Raw genomic sequence first — 22,688 nt, 5'->3', positions numbered from 1 at the left:
TGAAAGGCAGCAAATGTGAGACAGAAGAAAAGACAACCAACAAATGATTATTTCCAGGTAATACTCTGGTTACTAGTGTTCTATTACACAAGAATCAAAAACATCTCTTTCCCCATAGGGTAAAACTGTTCATTTAGATACATTACTCATATAATAAATTAATTTCATTACAAACATTATCATATATTTTATTTTTAGAACCACCCTAAAAATGTTACTTATAAATGAAACAAGTTTCTCTTTAATTTTTTCACAGGTGAAGTCAAACCATTAAAAAAACCTTTTCCCTAAAGACATGATTAGTTCTAGTCTATTTTCACTTCAAAATTTCAAAATATTCCAACTCAATATATAATGAGACAAAAAACTACTTTATTTTTTTATTTTCTTTTTTTTAATACATCTTTATCGGAGCATAATTGCTTCACAATACTATGTTCGTTTCTGCTGTATAACAAAGCGAATCAGCCATATGTATACATATATCCTCATATCCCCTCCTTTGTGAGCCTCCCTCCACCCTCCCCATCCCACCCCTCTAGGTGGTCTCAAAGCACCAAGCTGATCTCCCTGTGCTATGCTGCTGCTTCCCACTAGCTATCTATTTTACATTTGGTAGTATACATGTCGATGTTACTTTCACCTTGCCCCAGTTTCCCGACCACCCCGTGTCCTCAAGTCCATTTCTATGTTTACGATTTTATTCCTGCCCTGCCACTAGGTTCAGCAGTACCATTTTTTTTTTGATTCCATATATATGTGTTAGCATACGGTATTTGTTTTTCTCTTTCTGACTTACTTCACTTTGTATGACAGACTCTAGGTCTGTCCACCTCACTAAAAATAACTCAATTTCGTTTCTTTTTATGGCTGAGTAATATTGCATTGTATATATGTGCCACATCTTCTTTATCCATTCATCTGTCGAGGAACATTTAGGTTGCTTCCATGTCGTGGCTATTCTAAATAGTGCTGCAATGAACATTGTGGTACATGTCTCTTTTTGAATTATGGTTTTCTCAGGGTATATGTCCAATAGTGGGATTGTTGGATCACACGGCAGTTCTATTTTTAGTTTTTCAAGGAACCTCTATACTGTTCTCCATAGTGGTTGTATCAATTTACCTTCCCACTAACAGTGCAGGAGGGTTCCCTTTCACCACATCCTTTCCAGCATTTACTATTTCTAGATTTTTTGATAATGGCCATTCTGACTGGTGTGAGGTGATACCTCACTGTAGTTTTGATTTGTACTTTGCTAATAATTAGTGATGCTGAGCATCTTTTCATGTGCCTCTTGGCCATCTGTACATCTTCTTTGGGGAAATGTCTATTTAAGTCTTCCACGCATTTTTTTTTTTTTTTTGCGGTACGCGGGCCTGTCACTGTTGTGGCCTCTCCCATTGTGGAGCACAGGCTCCGGACGCGCAGGCTTAGCGGCCATGGCTCACGGGCCCAGGCGCTCCGCGGCATGTGGGATCTTCCCAGACCGGGGCACGAACCCGTGTCCCCTGCATTGGCAGGCAGACCCTCGACCACTGCGCCACCAGGGAAGCCCTTCCACGCATTTTTTAATTGGGTTGTTTGTTTTTCGATATTGAGCTCCATGAGCTGTTTGTATATTTTGGAGATTAATCCTTTGTCCATTGTTTAATTTGCAAATATTTTCTTCCATTCTGAGGGCTGTCTTTTCGTCTTGATTAGGTTTCCTTTGCTGTGCAAAAGCTTTTAACTTTAATTAGGTCCCATTTGTTTATTTTTGTTTTTATCTTCATTACTCTTAGGAGGTGGGACAAAAAAGATCTTGCTGTGTTTTATGTCAAAGAGTGTTTTTCCTATGTTTTCCTCTAAGAGTTTTAGAGTGTCTGGTCTTACATTTAGGTCTTTAATCCATTTTGAGTTTATTTTTGTGTATGGTGTTAAGGAGTGTTCTGATTTCATTCTTTTACATGTAGCTGTCCAGTTTTCACAGCACCACTTATTGAAGAGGCTGTCTTTTCTCCACTCTATGTTCTTGCCTCCTTTGTCATAGATTAGGTGACTATATGTGCATGGGTTTATCTCTGGCCTTTATATCCTGTTCCATTGATCTATATTTCTGTTTTTGTGCCAGTACCACACTGTCTTGATTACTCTAGCTTTGTAGTATAGTTTGAAGTCAGGGAGCTTGATTCTTACAGCTCTGTTTTTCTTTCTCAAGATTGCTTTGGCTATTTGGGGTCTTTTGTGTTTCCATACAAATAGTAAAATTTTTTGCACTAATTCTGTAAAGAATGCCATTGATAGTTTGATAGGGATTGCACTGAATCTGTAGATTGCTTTGGGTAGTAGAGTCATTTTCACAATATTGATTCTTCCAATCCAAGAACATGGTATATTTCTCCATCTGTTCACATCATCTTTGATTTCTTTCATCAGTGCTTTATAGTTTTCTGAGTAGAAGTATTTTGCCCCCTTAGGTAGGTTTATTCCTAGGTATTTTATTCTTTTTGTTGCAATGGTAAATGGGATTGTTTCCAGAAATGGGTTTGCCCATTTTCTGGACAGTTTTTGTAAATGGGTGTTGAATTTTGTCAAAAGCTTTTTCTTTTTCTGCATCGATTGAGATGATCATATACTTTTTTATTCTTTAATTTGTTAATATGGTGTGTCACATTGATTGATCTGCGTATACTGAAGAAACCTTGCATCCCTGGGATAAATCCCACTAGCTCATGGTGTATGATCCTTTTAATACGTTGTTGGATCCTGTTTGTTAGTATTTTGTTGAGGATTTTTGTGGCTGTGTTCGTCAGTGATATTGGTCCATAATTTACTTTTTTTGTGATATCTTTTTCTGGTTTTGGTATCAGGGTGATGGTGGCTTCGTAGAATGAATTTGCGAGTGTTCCTCCCTCTATAATATTTTGGAAGAGTTTGAGAAGGATGGGTGTTAGCTCTTCTCTAAATGTTTGATACAATTCACCTGTGAAGCCATCTGGCCCTGGACTTTTGTTTGTTGGAAGATTTTTAATTACAGTTTCAATTTCATTACTTGCAGTAGGTCTGTTTATATTTTCTAATTCTTCCTAGTTCTTTCTTGGAAAATTGTACCTTTCCAAGAATTTGTCCATTTCTTCATGGTTGTCCATTTTTCTGGCATATAGTTGTTTGTAGTAGTCCCTTATAATCCTTTGTATTTCTGTGGTGTCCATTGTGATTTCTTCTTTTTCGTTTCTAATTTTATTGATTTGCATCCCCTCCCTTTTTTTCTTGGTGAGTCTGGCTAAGGGTTTATCAATTTTGTTTATCTTCTCAAAGAACTAGCTTTTAGTTTTACTGATCTTTGCTATAGTTTTCTTCATTCCTATTTCATTTATTTCTGCTCTGATATTTATGATTTCTTTCCTTCTACTGACTTTGGGTTTTCTTTGTTCTTCTTTCTCTACTTCCTTTAGGTGTAGGGTTAGATTGTTTGAGACTTTTCTTGTTTCTTGAGGTGAGATTGAATTGCTATAAACTTCCCTCTTAGAACTGCTTTTGCTGCATCCCATAGGTTTTTGGTTGTGTTTCTGTTGTCATTTGTTTCTATGTATTTTTTTATTTCTTCTTTGATTTCTTGGTTATTTAGTAGTGCACTGTTTAGCCTCCATGTATTTGTGTTTTTTACAGTCTTTTTCCTATAACTGATTTCCAATCTCATAGCATTGTGGTCAGAAAAGATGCTTGATATGCTTTCAATTTTCTTAAATTTTCCGAGGCTTGATTTGTGACCCATGATGTGATCTATCCTGGAGAATGTTCTGTGTGCACCTGAAAAAAAAAGTGTATTCTGCCACTTTTGGGTGCAATGTTCTATAAATATCAATTAAATCTATCTGGTCTATTGTGTCATTTAACGCTTGTGTTTCTTTATTTTCTGTTTGGATGATCTGTCCATTGGTAAGTGGGTTGTTAAAGTCCCCTATTATTATTGTGTTACTGTCGATTTCTCCTTTCCTGGTTGTTAGCATTTGCCTTATGTATTGAGGTGCTCCTATGTTGGGTGCATAAACATTTATAATTGTTATATCTTCTTCTTGGATTAATCCCTTGATCATTATGTAGTGTCCTTCCTTATGTCTTGTAACAGTCTTTATTTTCAAGTCTATTTTATCTGATATGAGTATTGCTACTGCAGCTTTCTTTTGATTTCCATTTGCATGCAATATGTTTTTCCATCCCCTCACTTTCCACCTGTACGTGTCCCTACATCTGAAGTGCGTCTCTTGTAGACAGCATATATATGGATCTTGTTTTTGTATCTATTCAGCCAGTCTGTGTCTCTTGGTTGGGGCATTTAATCCATTTACATTCAAGGTTATTATCGATATGTATATTCCTAGTACCATTTTCTTAATTGTTTTGGGTTTGTTTTTGTAGGTTTTTTTCTTCTCTTGTGTTTCCCGCCTAGAGAAGTTTCTTTAGCATTTGTTGTAAAGCTGGTTTTGTGGTACTGAATTCTCTTAGCTTTTGCTTGTCTGAAAAGCTTTTAATTTCTCCATCAAATCTGAATAAGATCATTGCTGGACAGAGCAGTCTTGGTTGTAGGTTTTTGTCTTTCATCACTTCAAGTATACCTTGCCACTCCCTTCTGGTTTGCAGAGTTTGTGCTGAAAAATCAGCTGTTAACCTTTTGGGGATTCCATTGTATGTTATTTTTGTTTTTCCCTTGCTGCTTTTAATATTTTTTCTTTGTATTTAATTTTTGTTAGTTTTAGTATGTCTTGGTGTTTCTCCTAGGGTTTATCCTGTACGGGACTCTCTGTGTTTCCTGGACTTAGGTGACTATTTCCTTTCCCACGTTAGGGAAGTTTTCCACTATAATCTCTTCAAATATTTTCTCAGACCACTTCTTTTACTCTTCTTCTTCTGGGACCCCTATAATTTGAATGTTGGTGCGTTTAGTGTTGTCCCAGAGCTATCTGAGATTGTCTTCAATTCTTTTCATTCTTTTTTCTTTATTCTGTTCCTCGGCAGTTATTTCCACCATTTTATCTTCCAGCTCACTTATTCGTTCTTCTGCCTCAGTTATTCTGTTATTGATTCCTTCTAGTGTATTTTTCATTTCAATTGTGTTGTTCATCTCTGTTTCTCTGTTCTTTAGTTCTTCTAGATCTTTGTTAAACATTTCTTGTATTTTCTCAATCAGTGCCTCCATTTTATTTCTGAGATTCTGAATCATCTTTACTATCATTACTGTGAATTTTTTTTCAGGTAGATTGCCTATTTCCTCTTCATTTATTTGGTCTTATGTTTTTAACTTGCTCCTTCACCTGTGATATATATTTAGCAGTCTCATTTTTTTTTTTTGATGGTGGGATTGTGCTCCTGTCTTACTTGTTCTTTGGCCTGAGGCGTCCAACACTGCAGTTTGTTGGCTGTTGGGTAGGGCTGGGTCTTGGTGCCGAGATGAGGACCTCTGGGAGACCTCACCGCAATGAATATTCCCTGGGGTCTGAGGTGCTCTGTTAGTCCAGTGGTTCAGACTCGGAACTCCTACCACAGGAGCTTCAGTCCTATCCCTGGCTCAAGCACCAAGATTTTGAAAGCTGCGCAGAGCAGCAAAAAAGTAAATAAATAAATAATAAGAAGAAGAAAGAGTAAAAAATAAAATTAGACTAGGAAACTAACAGGTATGTTAGAAAGAGTATAAAAATAAAAATATAGATGAAACAACCGTAAGGTAAAACAGAATCACAATAGTAAACAAGAGCAGAAGGGAAAAAAAAAACAAGAGCAGAAGGAAGAAAAAAAAAAGGTAGAAAAGGCCTTGGCTGTGGAGGGTGGGGCCTAAGCAAGGGTGAGGTTTGGGCAGTGGGTGGGGCCTATGCTTAGGACTCACACAGCTGGAAAAGGCCCTGGGGGTGTGTGTGTGGGGGGGTGGGGCTTAGGCTCAATGGAACAGAAGGGGCCCAGGCCTGCCTCTGGTCTCAGAGGACGGGGGACCCGGCCTGGGAGCCCAGCTGGCTTCCTGGGCCCAAGTGGGCGGGGCAAACACCCTCTGCTCCTCTCCTGCTCCTGCCGTCCTGGAGGGCCCCTCCTGCTGCCTCTCCTCCTCTCCCCTGGCCTCCCTCCTATGCCTCCAAGACCCATGCATCCTGGAGGGGGCTTTGGAGGGCGGGAGACCCGGCCTGGGAGCCCAGCAGGCTTCCCAGGCTCAAGTGAGTAGGGCAAATGCTGGGCACTCTGCCCGCTCCAATCCGAGCCCCCGAGGGTCCCTCCAGGCATAGGAACCCCTCCCCTCTCAGCCACCCCTCAGGGGCGCTGGTCCTGTCTGGCCTCCACTTCTCCTCCCTGCTCAGTCCCCCCACGTCCTACTGGTTCACTTGGGGGTTCCTCCCATCTCCTTGGGCTTCGAGGTCCCCCACCAGTGTCTGGCAAGCGCCCTAGTTGTGGGGAGATGCCAACTCTGTGTCTTCCCATACCGCCATCTTGACTCCAACCCCCCAAAAAACTACTTTAAAAGTTATCTCTTAAAATGAAATGCTAAATAGAGGAAATGACAGTATTCCTCTATTATAATTAGTTTAAAGAAAATAAGGCTTCACAGAGCACATACACATACAGGCAGCCTGGTTCATATGGGTAATTTCAGGTATACTGTTTTTAAGAAAACAGCAAATAAACTTAGGAAATTTTAAATGCATTCTAAGTTGCTCTGAGCTGTGTACAGTCAGGAATTTCTTACAAGCTAAAAATGTGCATATTAGAGACATAAAGTGATGGACGAGCACCCTAACAGCTCTAGATAATCCTACTAAAATGACAGTAAAGAAATAAAAAGGGTATAAATCCACAAGGATGAGGGGATACCACAGCAACTGGAAGAGGTCAACAAAACGATGGAAAATGGTAAGCTGATAAGTTTTGACTGACTTAGAAAACCAGAAAGTGCTAAAAACCTGTCAACTGAGGAAGAAAGGTTCAGAAATCAGATGTATCAGGTATTTCCAAAACTGGAAGTCAAGGGTGGGGCTGAAAACATTTTAAAATGTAGACAGAGTCCTCAGCAGCCAAGATCCTTCCTCCAACCCTGAGCAGAGAGGTGACAACATCTCCCAACCTGGGTGTGTGTGTGTGTCTGTCTGTCTTTTTCTTCCTCACACAGAGCTCCTAAAACCCTTGTAAATTCCTGAGTGATAAGAGCACTCGGGCATCCCTTCTATTGAGGTGATTCTGGTCGGGCTCCTGGATGGCTCCTGGTCACCAGAAAGACCAAGCCTTGATTAGAAACTTGGAATGTTCAGCCCCACCTCCCATCTTCCAGACAGGAGAGAAGGGCTGGAAATGGAGTTAATAATCGATCGTGTCCACGTGAGGAAGCCACCATTAAATCCCAACAGTAGGGGATTTAGAGAGCTTCCAGGTGGGTGAACACATCCATGTACCAGGAGGGTGATGCACCTCAACCCCACAGGAACAGAAGCTCCTGTGCTCGGGACCCTCCCAGATGTCACCCTATGCACCTTTTCATCTGGCTGTGCATCTCTGTGTTTTATCATATCATTTAATAAACTGGTAAACATAAGTAAGTGTTTCACTGAGTTCTGTGAGCTGCTCTAGCAAATCAGTTGAACCCAAGGAGGGAATTGTGGAACCTCTGATTTATGGCCCACCAGTCAGAAGCACAGGATGTGCGACTGGCATTGGGGTGGGGCAGGCTTGTGGGACCGAGCCCTTAACCTGTGGGATCTGACGTTACCTCCAGGTAGACAGTGTTAGAATTGAGTTAAACTGTAGGACACCCAGGTGGTGTCACAGGGCACTGCCTGGTAGGGGAAAAATCCCACACACATTCAGTGACTAGAAGCGCCAGAAGTGAAGTGTTTTGTGGAAGTAAAGAAAACACATAGGAGAAGGAGGACTAGGGTTTTCTTAAAAAGCCTGGGCAGCAGACAAGTGGCTTTATTTTCTGGAAAAATCCAAAGCAGAAAGAAATACCAGACATAGCAGAAGGCAGGGTGAGGTAAAGGCTGGAAACAAGGAAATTTAACGCTGATACACTGAATAGCTGAGATGCCCCCCACCCCTGTCTTCCCCTGCCAGAACTGACCCCCAGAACTGTGGCAGCCAAATGTACATTCTTCAGACAGCTCTTCTTCAGAGAAACAAAGTAGTCAAGAGAAAAGACCCAGAAATACTGACATATGAAGACGTCAAACAAAGCAGCCATGCCTCCACACTAACTTCATGGTAAACCCCTCTCGGTGACAAGTCCTGCAACATGCAGGGATGCCAAATCATTTTCCTGCTTCCACTGTAAGTATGAAAGGAGAGCCAAGAACTTACCATTCATTTGAGAAAAATGTTTACATTAAAGAGACCAAAACAAATAAACAGAAAAATGAAAACATATCCCACCCATGAAATAAACAAGATGCTATTAAATAAGAATACTCAGAGAAGATAAAAAGAGCTCTTGTAAATTAAAAATGAGTGCAGATAGGTTAGAAGATAAAGCTGAAAAAAATCTCAAAAGTAAATAAAAACAGATAAAAGTAAGAAAAGACAACCTCAGAAGTACAACATGCAACTAAAAGGCATTCCAGAGAGAGCCAACAGAGGAAAGAGAGAAGACATTATCAAAAGAACATATAAAAAAAAAAAATTTCCCAAAGCTAAAGAAAAGGTTAAAACGAAGGAATGGGAATCTTCTCAATAGAGGCTGAAAGAAACAGAAAGACAGTTTTAAAAATCTAACGGAGAATGATTTCCAATCTAGAATTCTATCACTAAAGCTCGAAGAGACTGAAGACACTTTTAAATTTACGAAACCTCAGTAACAATTTCCATCACAGCCTTCTAAGAGTTTTCTTCTATTCAAGGATCTGGTCTATAAAATGAGAGTAAAGCAGGAAAGAGAAAGATGTGGGATCTAGGAAACAGGGACCTGACACAGGAAAGAGCTATGGACCAGACACACGGTGCCCAAGTCCTTGGAGAAGAAAGGAAGGAACTGAAGGGTCACCTGCTGTGCTCAACAGTAACGTGACATTCTACATGAGCAGAGAGTCGGGGAGACAGATAACTTGCTGGTAAAAAGAGAACAAAACTAAATAAAAAAGCCAATCTGTTAAAGGAAATATAAATATATGATGAAATGTGGGTCTGCATGAACCATGAACTGATTACTGTGATGGAGACAGTATAGGAGACTGAACTCTGTATCTTCCATAGCAGGAGTAATGTGTAAAGTGAAAAAATTAAAAATAATCAAGCATATGATTTAGAATATAGAGGTGATTTTAAGAAAAAACACCTAGGAATTGTTGCCTCCGGGGAGTGGGACTCTGTAATGAGAAGGAATAGAGCAGAGATTGCTATTTTTCATTCAGTCTCTGACTTTTAAACTCATATGTGAATTGTTATTTTGATAAAAATGATCATTAAGAAAAAAGTCATCCAAACTAAAACCTGCGACATTCAGACAGGGAATATTAACGAGGTGTCTTACTTACCACACTGTGTAATTGGCTGCATTTAACTCAATAGCATCTCTGGTTAGTTTAAAAGCTCTTTCACTTCTCTCGTCACGCTGCAGGACAGCCCGGAAATAATCATAAACATCCTGAACTAGAAACAGAGCACACAACTGCATTAGGATGGTCTTTCTTGTTTAAAACAACCACTATAGTACAAAATGTTGTTTTACTCTATGAGGAAGATACTTTATCGTATGTATACGATTTATAACAATACGCAAAAGAAAGAAAATCCATGACTATGACTGCCACCCTGATAACTTGTGTCATAGCCAGGATGCACGTACGGGGGTTGATGCCTGACTCCAGATCCCCCAGAGACCTTATGCATTAAAGAAAAATTAAGAGTGCATATATCCAAATATATTCACTTAGCTGTTTTTCTCACATTTTATTTTGATCAGTTTTTTTTAACTGAAAAAGTAATATACACAATGATAGAAAACTCAAACAGTACAAAAAGGTTCATGCTAAGTTTCCATTCCACTAAATTCCCAGTTCTTCTCCCCAGAAGCAACTGTGGAGTGATTCTAATGTATCCTTCCAAATATATCCTATGCACACAAAAGTACATGTTCTAATTCCATCTTCTCATTTTTTTTTTTTTAATACAAATGAGATCACATCCCATTCTAATGTCCTGGGCCTTGCTTTTTTCACTCATACATTATTCAAGGTCGTATAAACTAGTAAATATCTCTATGGAAAACCACTTGGTAATATCTATTAAAAATTAAAAACTGGGGACTTCTCTGGTGGTGCAGTGGTTAAGAATCCACCTGCCAATGCACGGGACACGGGTTCGAGCCCTGGTCTGGGAAGATCTCACATGCTGCAGAGCAACTGAGCACGTGTGCCACAACTACTGAGCCTGAGCTCAAGAGTCCGCGCGTCACAACTACTGAAGCCTGCATGCCTAGAGCCTGCAAGCCACAACTACTGAGCCCATGAGCCACAACTTACTGAAGCCCACAGGCCTCGAGCCCGTGCTCCACAACAAGAGAAGCCACCGCAATGAGAAGCCCATGCACCGCAACGAAGAGTAGCCCCCGCTCGCCACAACTAGAGAAAGCCCGTGCACGGCAACAAAGACCCAACACAGCCAAAAATAAAGTGTTTCTCTAAAAAATAAATAAATAAATAAAAACTGACTACTCATTGACCTAACAATTCCAGTTCCAGTAAGTTTTCTTACAAATATACTCCTGTATGTGCCCAAAGCATCCAAGGAAATTTACATAAGAAATAAAGAAATGAAAACTGGAAACAACTGAAATTTCCATGAGTAAAGAATGGGTTAAGTCCATCACGGTACACCCATACAACAAAATCCTATGCAGCTATTAGTAACGAGGCTGGTCTGTTATGTACTGAAATGGAACAACTGCTAAGACAGGTTGTTGAGTGAAAAACATAAGGTGCAGAGCAGCAGCTATTCGTTTAGTTAAAAATATATGCATATTTATGAACATACGAGTTTGAGGAACAAGTTGAGAAGATGACATAATTTTCAACCACATTCCCCATTACAAAGTTTACTACATTTTTCAAACAGTTGCACAGCATTTCGTTGTATGGGCACTCTATACCTAACTCGTCCCCTATAAATGAATGTTTAAATTGTTTTCATTCTTTCACTGTCCTATCATGGTATGTTTCTGCACACACGTGCAAATTCAGTACATCTGTAGGATGAATTCCTACAAGCGGAATTACTGGATCAAGGTTACGTGCACTGTTGATGCTGACAGACAGTGCCAAATTAACCTCTCAAAAAAGGTCTGTTCAATATATAGTCCCTCCAAGAATGTATGAATACACCGATTTTTTTCCACATCCGCACTGACAGAGTATCAAAACTTCTGATCTTTGCCAATCTCTTAACTGAAGGAACTTAGACCTTTACAAATATTAACCTATTTTACTCTCATTTCCACAAGAGAAACAGGCTTAAGAGAGATTAACAAGTTCACATGGCCCAGTGTACTTTGGAGACAGAAGTTAAACCCCAATCTAGTCTGACACCAAAGCACACACTGCTAATCACAATGCTCATTTCACTGCAGCTGAAATGCCTTCACATCACAGCACAGGTTAACATAGAGAACAGACTAAGGCCCTAAACAGACTACTAAAGAAACCCAGGTGTTAAATACTCCTCAATACTTGTTTTTCCACAAATAAAAATTTATGTGGACATGCTATGCTATTTTTCTTTTTTTTTAATTTTTATTTATTATTTATTTGGCTGCGTCAGGTCTTAGTTGCAGCATGTGGGATTTCATTGCGGCATGCGGGATCTTTTGTTGCAGTGCACGGGCTCTTCGTTGTGGTGCGTGGGCCTCTAATTGTGGTGTGTGGTCTCCAGAGCGCATGGGCTCAGTAGTTGCAGCGCGCACGCTCTCTAGTTGTGGCGCATAGGCTCCAGAACATGCGGGCTCAGTAGTTGTGGCGTGTGGGCTCCAGAGTGCAAGGGCTTGGTAGTTGTGGAGCACGGGCTCAGTAGCTGTGGCGCATGGGCTTAGTTGCCCCATGGCACGTGGGTATGTTCCCTGACCAGGGATCGAACCTGCATCCCCTGCATCGGAAGGTAGATTCTTAACCACTGGACCACCAGGAAAGTCCTGCTATTTTTTCTTATAGCATATAATTTTCCAGTTACTGACAGGGTTCACAAACTTTTAGGAGGTCAATATGCATGAATACAATGTCAATATATCCTGATTTGCCTAACCATTCTGCTACTACTGGTTGTTTTCAATTTTGTTTTATAAAAATCACTACCTTAAGCATCCAATGACCTTTCATTAAAAAATTTTAAAAATTAAATATACAATACACACATGTATTTATGTGTGTGCATGCAAGCACACATGGGTATGTATAGTTTCATTAGACTACAACCCAAAAAAGAAATTATCAGAGGAGAGCATGAATAATTATAGCTCTTTCTGAACATACAAAGGTCATCTACTCCTAAATACTATCTTTAAAATGCTGAATTTAATTTATACCAGAGTAAAATTTAGAAACAATATAAATGGTAAATAACTATGGAATATTATGTGGTCATTAAGAACCAAGCTCCCAAATATTTTAAAATGTGTAACAAAATGCTTATAACATGTTAACTCTATATACAATGTATAAACACATTATTTTATATTCACACATGCACACATACATAGTATAAACCTAACTCTGTGGAAACATATTTTCCGAGGAGTGGAAGGCTATACACCAAATGTTAACAGTGGTTAGTTCTGGATGATTATACTCTTCTTTTGATGTTAACATCTTCAAATTTTTCTTCGATGAGCATGCGTTACTTTAAAAAATATTTTTTTTTGGCTGCACTGGGTCTCCGCTGTGGCGTGTGGGCTTTCTCTAGTTGAGGCGAGCAGGGCCTACTCTTCATTGTGGTGCACAGACTTCTCACTGCGGTGGCTTCTCCTGTTGCAGAGCACGGGCTCTAGGCGCGTGGGCTTCAGTAGTTGTGGCACATGGGCTTAGTTGCTCTGTGGCATGTGGGATCTTCCCAGACCAGGGCTTGAACCCATGTCCCCTGCATTGGCAAGGTGGATTTTTTTTTTTTTTTTCGGTACGCAGGCCTCTCACTGTTGCGGGCTCTCCCGTTGCAGAGCACAGGCTCCGGATGCACAGGCCCAGCGGCCATGGCTCACGGGCCTAGCCGCTCCGCGGCATGTGGCATCCTCCCAGTCCGGGGCACGAACCTGCGTCCCCTGCATCGGCAGGCGAACTCTCAACCACTGCGCCACCAGGGAAGCCCAGCAAGGTGGATTCTTAACCACTGCGCCACCAGGGAAGTCCTCCAAAATATTTTTAATTAAAAAGAAATACATGTTCCGGGAGTCAGCCTGGAGGGCACGGAACACCATGCGCCCGCTTGGCCGCGCCATCCGGGTAGGGACGTGCACGGCCCTGGTCCCCCAGCCAGCCTGCCTGGGACTGGGGCGCAGCCCAGTGGCTCCCCGCCCGCTCCTCTCTCCTCATGCAGCCCCTCCGTACGATCCCTGGCGTGAGGCGGCCGAGAGAGCTGAGGCGCTGAGAGAAAAGGGAAATTGCAAAGCTCATCTACAACCAGATCGACAGCATATTTTTTTTAGGACTCAAGAATCAACATTGGGCTATTTCCTAAGATTAAACCATGAAAGCCCACTTGGAGGCTGCACAGCCATCTGCACACTTGAACCTGAAAATGGACTTTTTTCATCGGGGAGATCTCGTTCTTCAGCTAAATCATCAGAAGTGGTGAGAAGAAAAGATCCCTACCCGACCAAACTCCTCCAGACAAATTAAATCAGTCCAGCGAGGAATGGATCTGTACAGATCATTGGCCAGATGACCATCTTCTGCTTGCACCGCCACTGAGCCATCCCTCTAGGACTGCCACCTACATGCAGGTTGCACCCAGTGCAAGGCATCCAGCTAAGGCAGGGAATGGAAGCTGAAATCCTACCGCATTCACCAAGCCGAGTTTATTGGTGCATGGCCGTGTCTGCCCAGACGATGTGGCTCCTTTTTCAAATTTTCGCCAACGCACCCTGTATGGGCTAGTGGCATGTCTGACCACGCCACTCCCATATCCCAGTCCTACCCGGAATTCTATTCCTTACCTCAGATGGATTCAAGATTTTCATGAACAAGTTAGGTTTCTTCCAAAAGATGAAATATTTGACCCAAATTGAAATTAATTTCATAGGTAAAGCTCAAAATATTACCATAGATGTGAATTATGTATTTATGTATACATGTATATACAGTTATGTAGATACATATGTCTATGTATCAGAAGTTAGCACAACTTAAATTTGGTAAATGTTTAATATAAAACTATTTTGAGTATTCAAAAAAAAAAGAAAAGAAAGAAATACATGCTCTTTGTAAACACTGCAAACAATATAAAAGTACATGAAGTCTCCCATATCCAGTGCTACTCCCCAGTGCACTGGATCTGTATCACTGGTAATGGCTGTTACCAGTTGATATGTCTCTCCAGACATTTTTCTAAGCAAATAAATGTAATCTTGCTCTTGTTTTTTAATGAAGTTGGCATAACACTTTCATTCTGCTTTTCATTTTGGCATTTCCCCTCAGTGATATGTTCTTCCATGCCTGTGTATACACATCTACATCATTCTTGTTTCACTTCCATACAGTGGGCCTGGCCTAATTTACATGTCAATGCTATTTTTTTGCAGAACAGATTTCTATAAGTGGGACTAGGATACTCAGTCTTAGGGCTATATGACCCTATATAATTTAGGGTCATAAATAAATTTGGGATTATATAAATAGAATTTTATATTCATTAGATTTTTTGATATTAAAAGTCTGTTAATTAAAAATTACAAATTTAATATACTGTCATACTCAAAGTGTCTAAAACTTATGTGCCTTTTTTTCACTCAACACTGTTTCTGCGATCTGTCCCTATTATAACAGATCTAGATCCTCTTATTGGTTATGTAGCACACAGCTGTATGACAACGATACATTTATCTATTCTCCAAAACACAAATATACAGCTGGTTTCCAATATTTTGTTCTTCCAAAAAATGCTGTGAATTGTAACAGCTATCACACACAGTGCTTACTATGAGTCAGCCACTGTTCTCTTATTTCATGTGTATACCTCACTCACTCTATAAAGTAGTTACTACTATCGTCCTCATTTTACACAGAAGAAGACAGAGATAATGAGAGGTTAAATAACTTGTCCAAGGTTACAGAGTCAGTAAAGTGGTGCAGTTAGAATCTGAACTAGGTGGTCTGGCTCTGAAGTCTGTGCTCTCAGCCTCCTAGTACATGTCTTCTGATGCCATAAGCCAGAGTGAACCCAGAATGTATCATGCGAAGCAGCATTTCAAGGTTGTAAGATATGAGCATTTTCTAGTTTTACTAAATATACACGCAATAGTGCTTTCTAAAATGGCTAAACATATGAAAACTACCATCTGAAAAGCATGGATCTGTTCGTATGTCTCAATATCTGATATCATAAAACAGTTTAAAATTATCTTCCATTCCTAATGATAATGGATTGTCCCCCCATTTAATGGCTAACGAAATTTTTTCTTCTATGAACTACAAGTTCATACCCTTTGTCTATTTTTTGATTAGTTTCCCTGTTTCTTTAACCTTTCGTAGGAATTCCTTATAAGGTTCTGAATATCGATCCTCTGTTTATACATCTTCTCCTACACTGCTGTTTGCTTTTTAACTTATTCATGGTGTCTTCTGTTGCACAAATTTAAAATTCTGATATAATCATTTATCAATTTTTGATCAATGGGTCATTATTTCTCTCTTTTCCTTTGTGGTTTGTAATAATGATATTTATTTATTTATTTATTTATTTATTTATTTATTTATTTATTTTTGCGGTACCCGGGCCTCTCAGTGTTGCAGCCTCTCCTGTTGCGGAGCACAGGCTCCGGATGCGCAGGCTCAGCAGCCACGGCTCACGGGCCCAGCCGCTCAGCGACATGTGGGATCTTCCTGGACCGGGGCACGAACCCGTGTCCCCTGAATCGGCAGGCAGACTCCCAACCACTGCGCCACCAGGGAAGCCCCTAATGATATATTTAAGAATTAAAAATATTGATTTTTTTTTTTTACCCTGAAAAAAAAGGTTTTATTATTTTTAACTGAAAGAGAAATGAATGACTGTGTCAGTTTTCAAAAGGTACCTTATGAATCTGGAAAAGTTGTGGTTTTCATTTCTCAGATCACTAGTGAGGTTAACATCTCTTCATAGATATTTCTATTTCTTCTAGTGAATTAACTCTTCACATATAATATCTCTCACCAGTTTGGAAGTTTTGCAGGTTCATGCAGTTATACCTTCTGATCTTTTCCTCAATCAATTTGGAGTTTTACATCTTGCCTAATAATGCCTTCTTTACCCTAAGAATGAAAGATTATTCTATTTGCTTTAGTATGTTTACAGTTTTGCTTTAGGACTTTAATTCATCTGTAATTTATTTTCATGTAAGATATGAGATAGGGATACAATTCTGTTTATATTCAAATCTACAGACAACTGTTACAAAACCATTACTTGATTAATCCATCTTTTTCATACAGATATGAAATGTCCTTTTTAGCAAATACTGAGGTCCCACCTATACTGATGACCTATTTTTAGTTTCTTTATTAATCTATTTATTTCTGCACCAGTTCCACATGTTAATTATTAAGTTTAGTAGTACACTTTCATATTTGATAAGGCAAACCCTCACACTATTATTCTTTCTTTACATTCTTGACATTATCTCATAATCAGAAAAAATAATAATCGCTTTCTGTAAAAGAGGAATGATCTTGGATAACAGAGCCTTAACTGAAAGAAATATATACATAAAACTACAAAACTTGCATTCCATTTTGTTTACCCTTTCCTAGAAGAACAACTAACAATTAACATTTGCATGGCCTTCAATTTACAAAGCATTTCACATTCATTATGAAAGAATACTTTGTCAAAGAAAATAATCCACTCACTATCAGTAATATATTCCAGCTGAGCCTAACATTTCACAGCTAAAATATATTTCAAAATGCTCATGTTTCAACAACCAAAGTTTATTCTAAATAAAACAGTAAATCATTTCTGTTGTATCTCATGTGCAGATTAAACACTAAATGAAAAGCACAATCACACAGTAGTTACTATGTATTATAATGTAACATTCATTATTTAAACTTAAAATATGTCCACTCTTTGGACAAAATAAAACTTTTAATCATGAAAATAAATTACAAAACCCCACAAGATTAGCTTAAGTCACTTAGATCTTTATTAGACAAAAATCTGTCATCTATCTAGTCACATAGTTGTGAATTTCAACTTTGCTACTAAGTTTGACTTACAGACCTTTCCCTAATAAAAAATAAACTTACATTTTTCACTATAAATGATCTGGACCACTGGATTGGGGCCATCATTCTGCGGCACTGGATCTATATCAGCCCATTCTGCTCTGTCCCTGAAAATACATATATTTTTCAGTGATTATATTCAAGCGTGTAAGGAAAAGAAGAAATCTGATGTTTTTTTAAAAAGGCAACAATTACACTTTAACTTACAAATAATGTAACCATGGTTGGATTCTTCAAGACCAAGTGTTGCCACTTTGTTTTACATATTAAACTTTTAAGTAAAAGAAAAATAAAATGAATAATTTTCCAATTAAAGTTAATAAGTCAATAGTTTTCAAATTTAAAGTTTTTACATAAATGCAAAAGCAGGTTTTTGTAGCAAGTACACAATAGTTTTAAATTAGAAATCAATCTAATTCATTGGTCTAATAAGGCTCTTTGGAATCAGTCAACAGTTTTAAAAAAATTGAATAACAATTTTTTATTTGAATACTCTGAATAACTAGAAAGTGATATTTAAAAGTAAAAGTAATCACTATCGTTTTTGTACACTGAGAGGTGGTCCAGGTGGTCAGTAGAGTCTGGAATCTGTGGAACACTGGCTCTACCACTTAACTAGCTGTGGGATCCTGAGGAAGTTACTTAACCTCTCTGGGCCTCAATTTCTTCATTTATAAAATGGAGATGATACTATTACCAACCAACCTTAGAAGGCTACTTGGAGGTTTAAGTGAGATAATATGTTAAGCTCTTAAAATATGCATAATAGTAAGCATATAATACATAGTATTATACTACATATACACTATTATACTATATATACCCTAACACACACAGTTAGCATATACAATATTATACAGGAAATACACTAAATGTACTATATAGTATTACTGTATGCTTAAATATATATGCTATATGTTATAAATGTAGCATATAATAAATGCATATAGTAAGTATTCGATGAATACTACTTCTCATTATCAATGCTAAAATAAATTACAGTGGCAACACTGGGTGCCTATAGACACTGCTGTGTAAACTGCTCAGTGTGACCAAATTTTCGTTAACCACTCTTTTACTTACATTCTTTTCCTATTACCCATTTTTCAGTTCTCTGTACTCATCAGCTATTGACAGCAAAAATTCTGTGGTATCTAGACAAATCCTAAAATTGTGCCCATTATACAAGGAGAAATCCAGGGGAAACAATTACTCGAGGTGTGAGACCTATATAGGGAGTGGCATGAGAATGGTACCGCTGTCCTTTAGGCACAGGGAAATAGGACACAGTCAAGGGAAGAACCCGAGTATTTCACAGTTCAGAGAGGAGGTCTGAGGGCTATGGGGCCACCTCAACCAACTGAAATCACTAACACTGTAAACTCCAAGAACGAAATGTGCATAGTGGCTTTCACTCAATTCATAAACAACCTACGCAAATCAGTCATCTAATGGGTTTACCTAGAACTACAGAAGAAAAAATAAGACATGAGAAAAGTAAGGACTTCTCAGTCGTCTCTGCAGGTTCAAAATGCAGCTGGGGAACCAGCATGACCAATAGAAAGCAAAGAACTAACGGGGACGGGACTGGGTGGTGGCAAAGATGGAGAGGAAAGGTGAGAAAGTTACAGCAGTACCCGACACTGCACGTGGCTTGCACTAAGCACGAGGCGACGAGGGGATGCGTAACGGAGTTGAATTCTCATAGTCTCATCCTTACAGCCTAACTCGGTGCCTGGCTGACGCTGGGCGCTAGAAACACTGAATGAAAACGTCCCGGTCCCTAAAGATCTTACGCTAGCTCTCTCCGTTTCCGCAGAACAAACCACGGGAAGCCCCGTTTCTAAAGCGAGCCAATCTGGACCTTCTTTGCGGTCCGACTGCACCCAAGCCCTTTGGCATTCGGACTACAGCAGGCCAGCGCTGTGGGTTCCGGAACCTCCACCGCCCAGAACGGTGACAGCGCGGGCCCCACCCCGCCGCTCCCGGCCGCCGGACGGCGAGGACGCGCTAGCTTCTGCCGCAGCCGCGCCCCGTGCAGCGCCGCGCGCGGGGGAGGGCCTCCCGCCCCGCGACCATGCCGTGGGCGTTACCTGTACAGGACATAGGTGGGCGAGTCCAGGCTCAGGAACCCGTCGTCCATAGGGGACGCCGCCGCCTCTTCTTGCGGCAGCTGGGGCGGAGGGGGATGCGGCTGGGGCGGCGGCGGCTCCGGCTGACCTGGCTCCCCGCCCTGCGCAGCCTCCCCGACGCCGTCGGCGGCCGCCATCTCTCCTCGGCTCCCAGCGGAGGAGGTGCCGGAGGCCCCGCCCCTGCCCCGCCCCTCTCACGGCTACTTCCGGTTTTTCCGCTCCTACCATAGAGACGCGGGCCGGAGTGCCCAGCGCCCGCGCCTGCACCCTGGCCTGGCCGTCCCTGTTGGGCGCGGTTCTGCACTTCGGGCTGCATCACGCCACCTGGGGCACCAGATTTCCCACTCGTCCTGTCCGCAGGCCTGTCCGAACGCTTGTAGCTGGTGCTTCGGAACGTACTAGTGTTGTTAGTTGTTAGTGTCGGCGGGAGAAGCTTGGGAGCCCTGGATAAGCAGCTCGCGCCCGTGCTCCGCGTTAGCCATCCAAGGGCATTTACGCTCCTTGCACACATTTTTTTTTTTTTTCTTTTGGATGCTGAGTTTATACCGCAGAATTTCAGTAATCCAGGATTTTAGTCTTTTGAAATTAAAGTTCTAATTATGCAAGGAATATGGGTATACATTATAGGAAAGGTAAACGTTTAACACTGACTACCTAGTATATGCCGGGCTTGCTCATGGCACAAAATAAGCTCTGCAGTCACGGGCTTTGCATTCTAGGGGAGGATAGCAGAATACGCCCCAAAATATGTATGTAGGAGTACAGGACATGCCACTCCACAGATGCTGCTTTGGTGTTTTGGTTATTTTGAGCTGTTGGCACTTGAAAAACAGTAAATGTGGGGAGAAGCTTCTCCGAACTCCCTTACATTTCTAAAGACAGACCCTCCAAAAGGAACTCAATTGCCGTTAAGTTCCCTCCCTGGGAGTTTCAAGAGTGGAAGTGGATGCCACACCCTGACAAGTTTTGTCAAATTGTCACATCCCCAACCTGTTCTTCTAAGGGCCCGTTCATCGTTCCTAAAAACCTTTTACTCTCCCCCAAGAGGCCTTCATCTCCCATCCCCTTTCCTTATTAAGGTGGTATTTAAGCCTGAGTTCTAAGCCATCTCAGGGAGTTGCTAATTTTTCTCTGGGTATCTCTACGTATTTTTCTATTTTCTCTAGGTATACACGAGGTATACATGTTAATAAACCTCTTTTTGTTTTTCTCTTGTTAATCTGTCTTTTATTACTGGGGTTTCAACCAAGAACTCAGAAGGGTGGAAGGAAAATTATTTTTCACCTTCAGCAGTAGATTTTCAGGAAGGCTTTTCAGGGGCTGTTTGAGCAGAGACCTGTGAGAGGAAAAAGCATACCAGTCAGAGAACAGGAAGTGCGTGCTTGGTGCGATCTTGGTTCGGCAAGGATGCCAGCAGGGCTGAAGGCCTGTGAGTGAAGGGAAGGAACTGGAGGGTGATAAGATTGAAGAAGCAGCCAAGGATCATGGTAAGGATTTGGATTTTTATTATTATTTTTATTGTGGTAAAAAATAGTCATAACATGAAACTTATCTTTTTAATCATTTTTAAGTATATAGTTTGGTGATGTTAAGTACATTCACATTGATGTGCAGCCATGGCCACCATCCATCTCCAGAACTTTATCATCTTCCCAACTGAAACTCTGTCCACATAAAACACTCCCCATTCCCCACCCAATCCCACCCCGGCCCCTTGTAACCACTATTCTACATTCTGTCTCCGTGAGTATGACTATTCTAGGTCCTCATGGAAGTAGAATCATACAGTATTTGTCCTTTGGTGTCTGGCTTATTTCAGTTTGCATAATGTCCTCCAGGTTCATCCACGTTGTAACACGTGTCAGAATTTCCTTTTTAAAGGCTGAATAATATTCCATTGTATGTATAGGCCACATTTTGTTTATCCAATCATTTGCTAATGAACATTTGGGTTGCTTTCACCTTTTGGCTGTTGAGAATAATGAAATACCTGTTAGAGACCCCGCTTTCACTTTTGGGTATTTACCCAGTGTGGGATTGCTTGACATACGGTAATTCTGTGTTTAAGTTTTTGGGAACTGTTTTCCACAGCATCTGTGCAAGGGTTCCAGTTTCTTCCCATACTCACCAATGCTTGTTTCCTGGTTTTGTTTTGATAACCATCTGAATGAATGTGAACTGGTATCTTCACTTTGCATTTCCCTAATGATTAGTGATGTTGAGCATCTTTTAATGTGCTAATTAACATTTATGGGATTTGATTTTAAGTGGAAATTAGTGGAAGGTTTTGAGTAAAGGAGGGACATGTGATTTACATTTTTAAAGGATTATTTTGGCTACCATGTGTGAAATACACAAAGTAGAAAGGCAAGAATGGAAACAAATGAGTGTAAAGCTATTGTAGCAGTCCGGGCAAAAGGTCAAAGTGTTTAAATTATGCTTCACAATTCACTGATCGATCATAAAGTCATTTTAGTGGGTCCTATGGTGGACAAGGTGACCCACCAGTCCTCCTCCAAGGAGGAACTTGCTGCCCAGCTTTGGGGAGTGCAGTCAGCAGCCAGCCTCCTGCGTGGCCTGAGGACAGCCCACAATGGACTGCTAAGAGACAGAGGGCCTCTTAGGTATGAGGGCCCAGCCATCGCAGCCTGACGGGGATCACTGACAGGTGCCACACGGCTTCCACCTGGGAGGCTGAGACCTCACAGGCCTTGCAGTTTGACCACACGGGTGTTGGTCCCAAGTTCCATCTTAGTATCTGATTCCATGACCAGCATTTTTTGGCGTGTTTAATGAGTATTTCAAAAACTGAAATACAGTGGAATAGAAAATAGTGCACAGTGCATTTAGAAGAAGAAAGTAATTTTTGGTGAAGTTTTTTTTTTTTTTTTTGCAGTACGCGGGCCTCTCACTGTTGTGGCCTCTCCCGTTGCGGAGCACAGGCTCCGGACATGCAGGCTTAGCGGCCACGGCTCACGGGCCCAGCCGCTCTGCGGCATGTGGGATCTTTCCAGACCGGGGCACGAACCCGTGTCCCCTGCATCGGCAGGCAGACTCTCAACCACTGCGCCACCAGGGAAACCCTGGTGAAGTTTTTTTAAACTTATATATGTTCAGGTGTAATGGGTCATGTTGTAAAATGTATTTC

The 22,688-nt window shown here is 40.8% G+C and overlaps 1 protein-coding gene across 2 annotated transcripts in view; it reads right to left on the bottom strand.

Annotated features, from left to right (window-relative positions):
* The window catches only part of FNTA (farnesyltransferase, CAAX box, subunit alpha), a 30,236-nt gene extending 10,533 nt beyond the window's left edge, over window positions 1-19,703 (bottom strand). For both annotated transcript variants that reach the window (XM_030834469.2, XM_030834477.2), the window contains exons 1-3: window positions 19,502-19,703; window positions 17,430-17,515; window positions 9,480-9,594 (exon numbers count right to left, since the gene is read on the bottom strand). In XM_030834469.2, the coding sequence (XP_030690329.1) occupies window positions 9,480-9,594; window positions 17,430-17,515; window positions 19,502-19,677 (377 nt within the window). In that variant the 5' untranslated portion in view covers window positions 19,678-19,703. The remainder of the gene's footprint in view (window positions 1-9,479; window positions 9,595-17,429; window positions 17,516-19,501) is intronic.
* Window positions 19,704-22,688: the final 2,985 nt, after the last annotated feature.

The sequence above is a fragment of the Globicephala melas genome, chromosome 21 (assembly GCF_963455315.2).
Source record: "Globicephala melas chromosome 21, mGloMel1.2, whole genome shotgun sequence".
Classification (NCBI taxonomy): domain Eukaryota; kingdom Metazoa; phylum Chordata; class Mammalia; order Artiodactyla; family Delphinidae; genus Globicephala; species Globicephala melas.
Note: the sequence above shows the minus strand (reverse complement) of the source record. Positions and strands in the feature narration are given on the sequence as shown.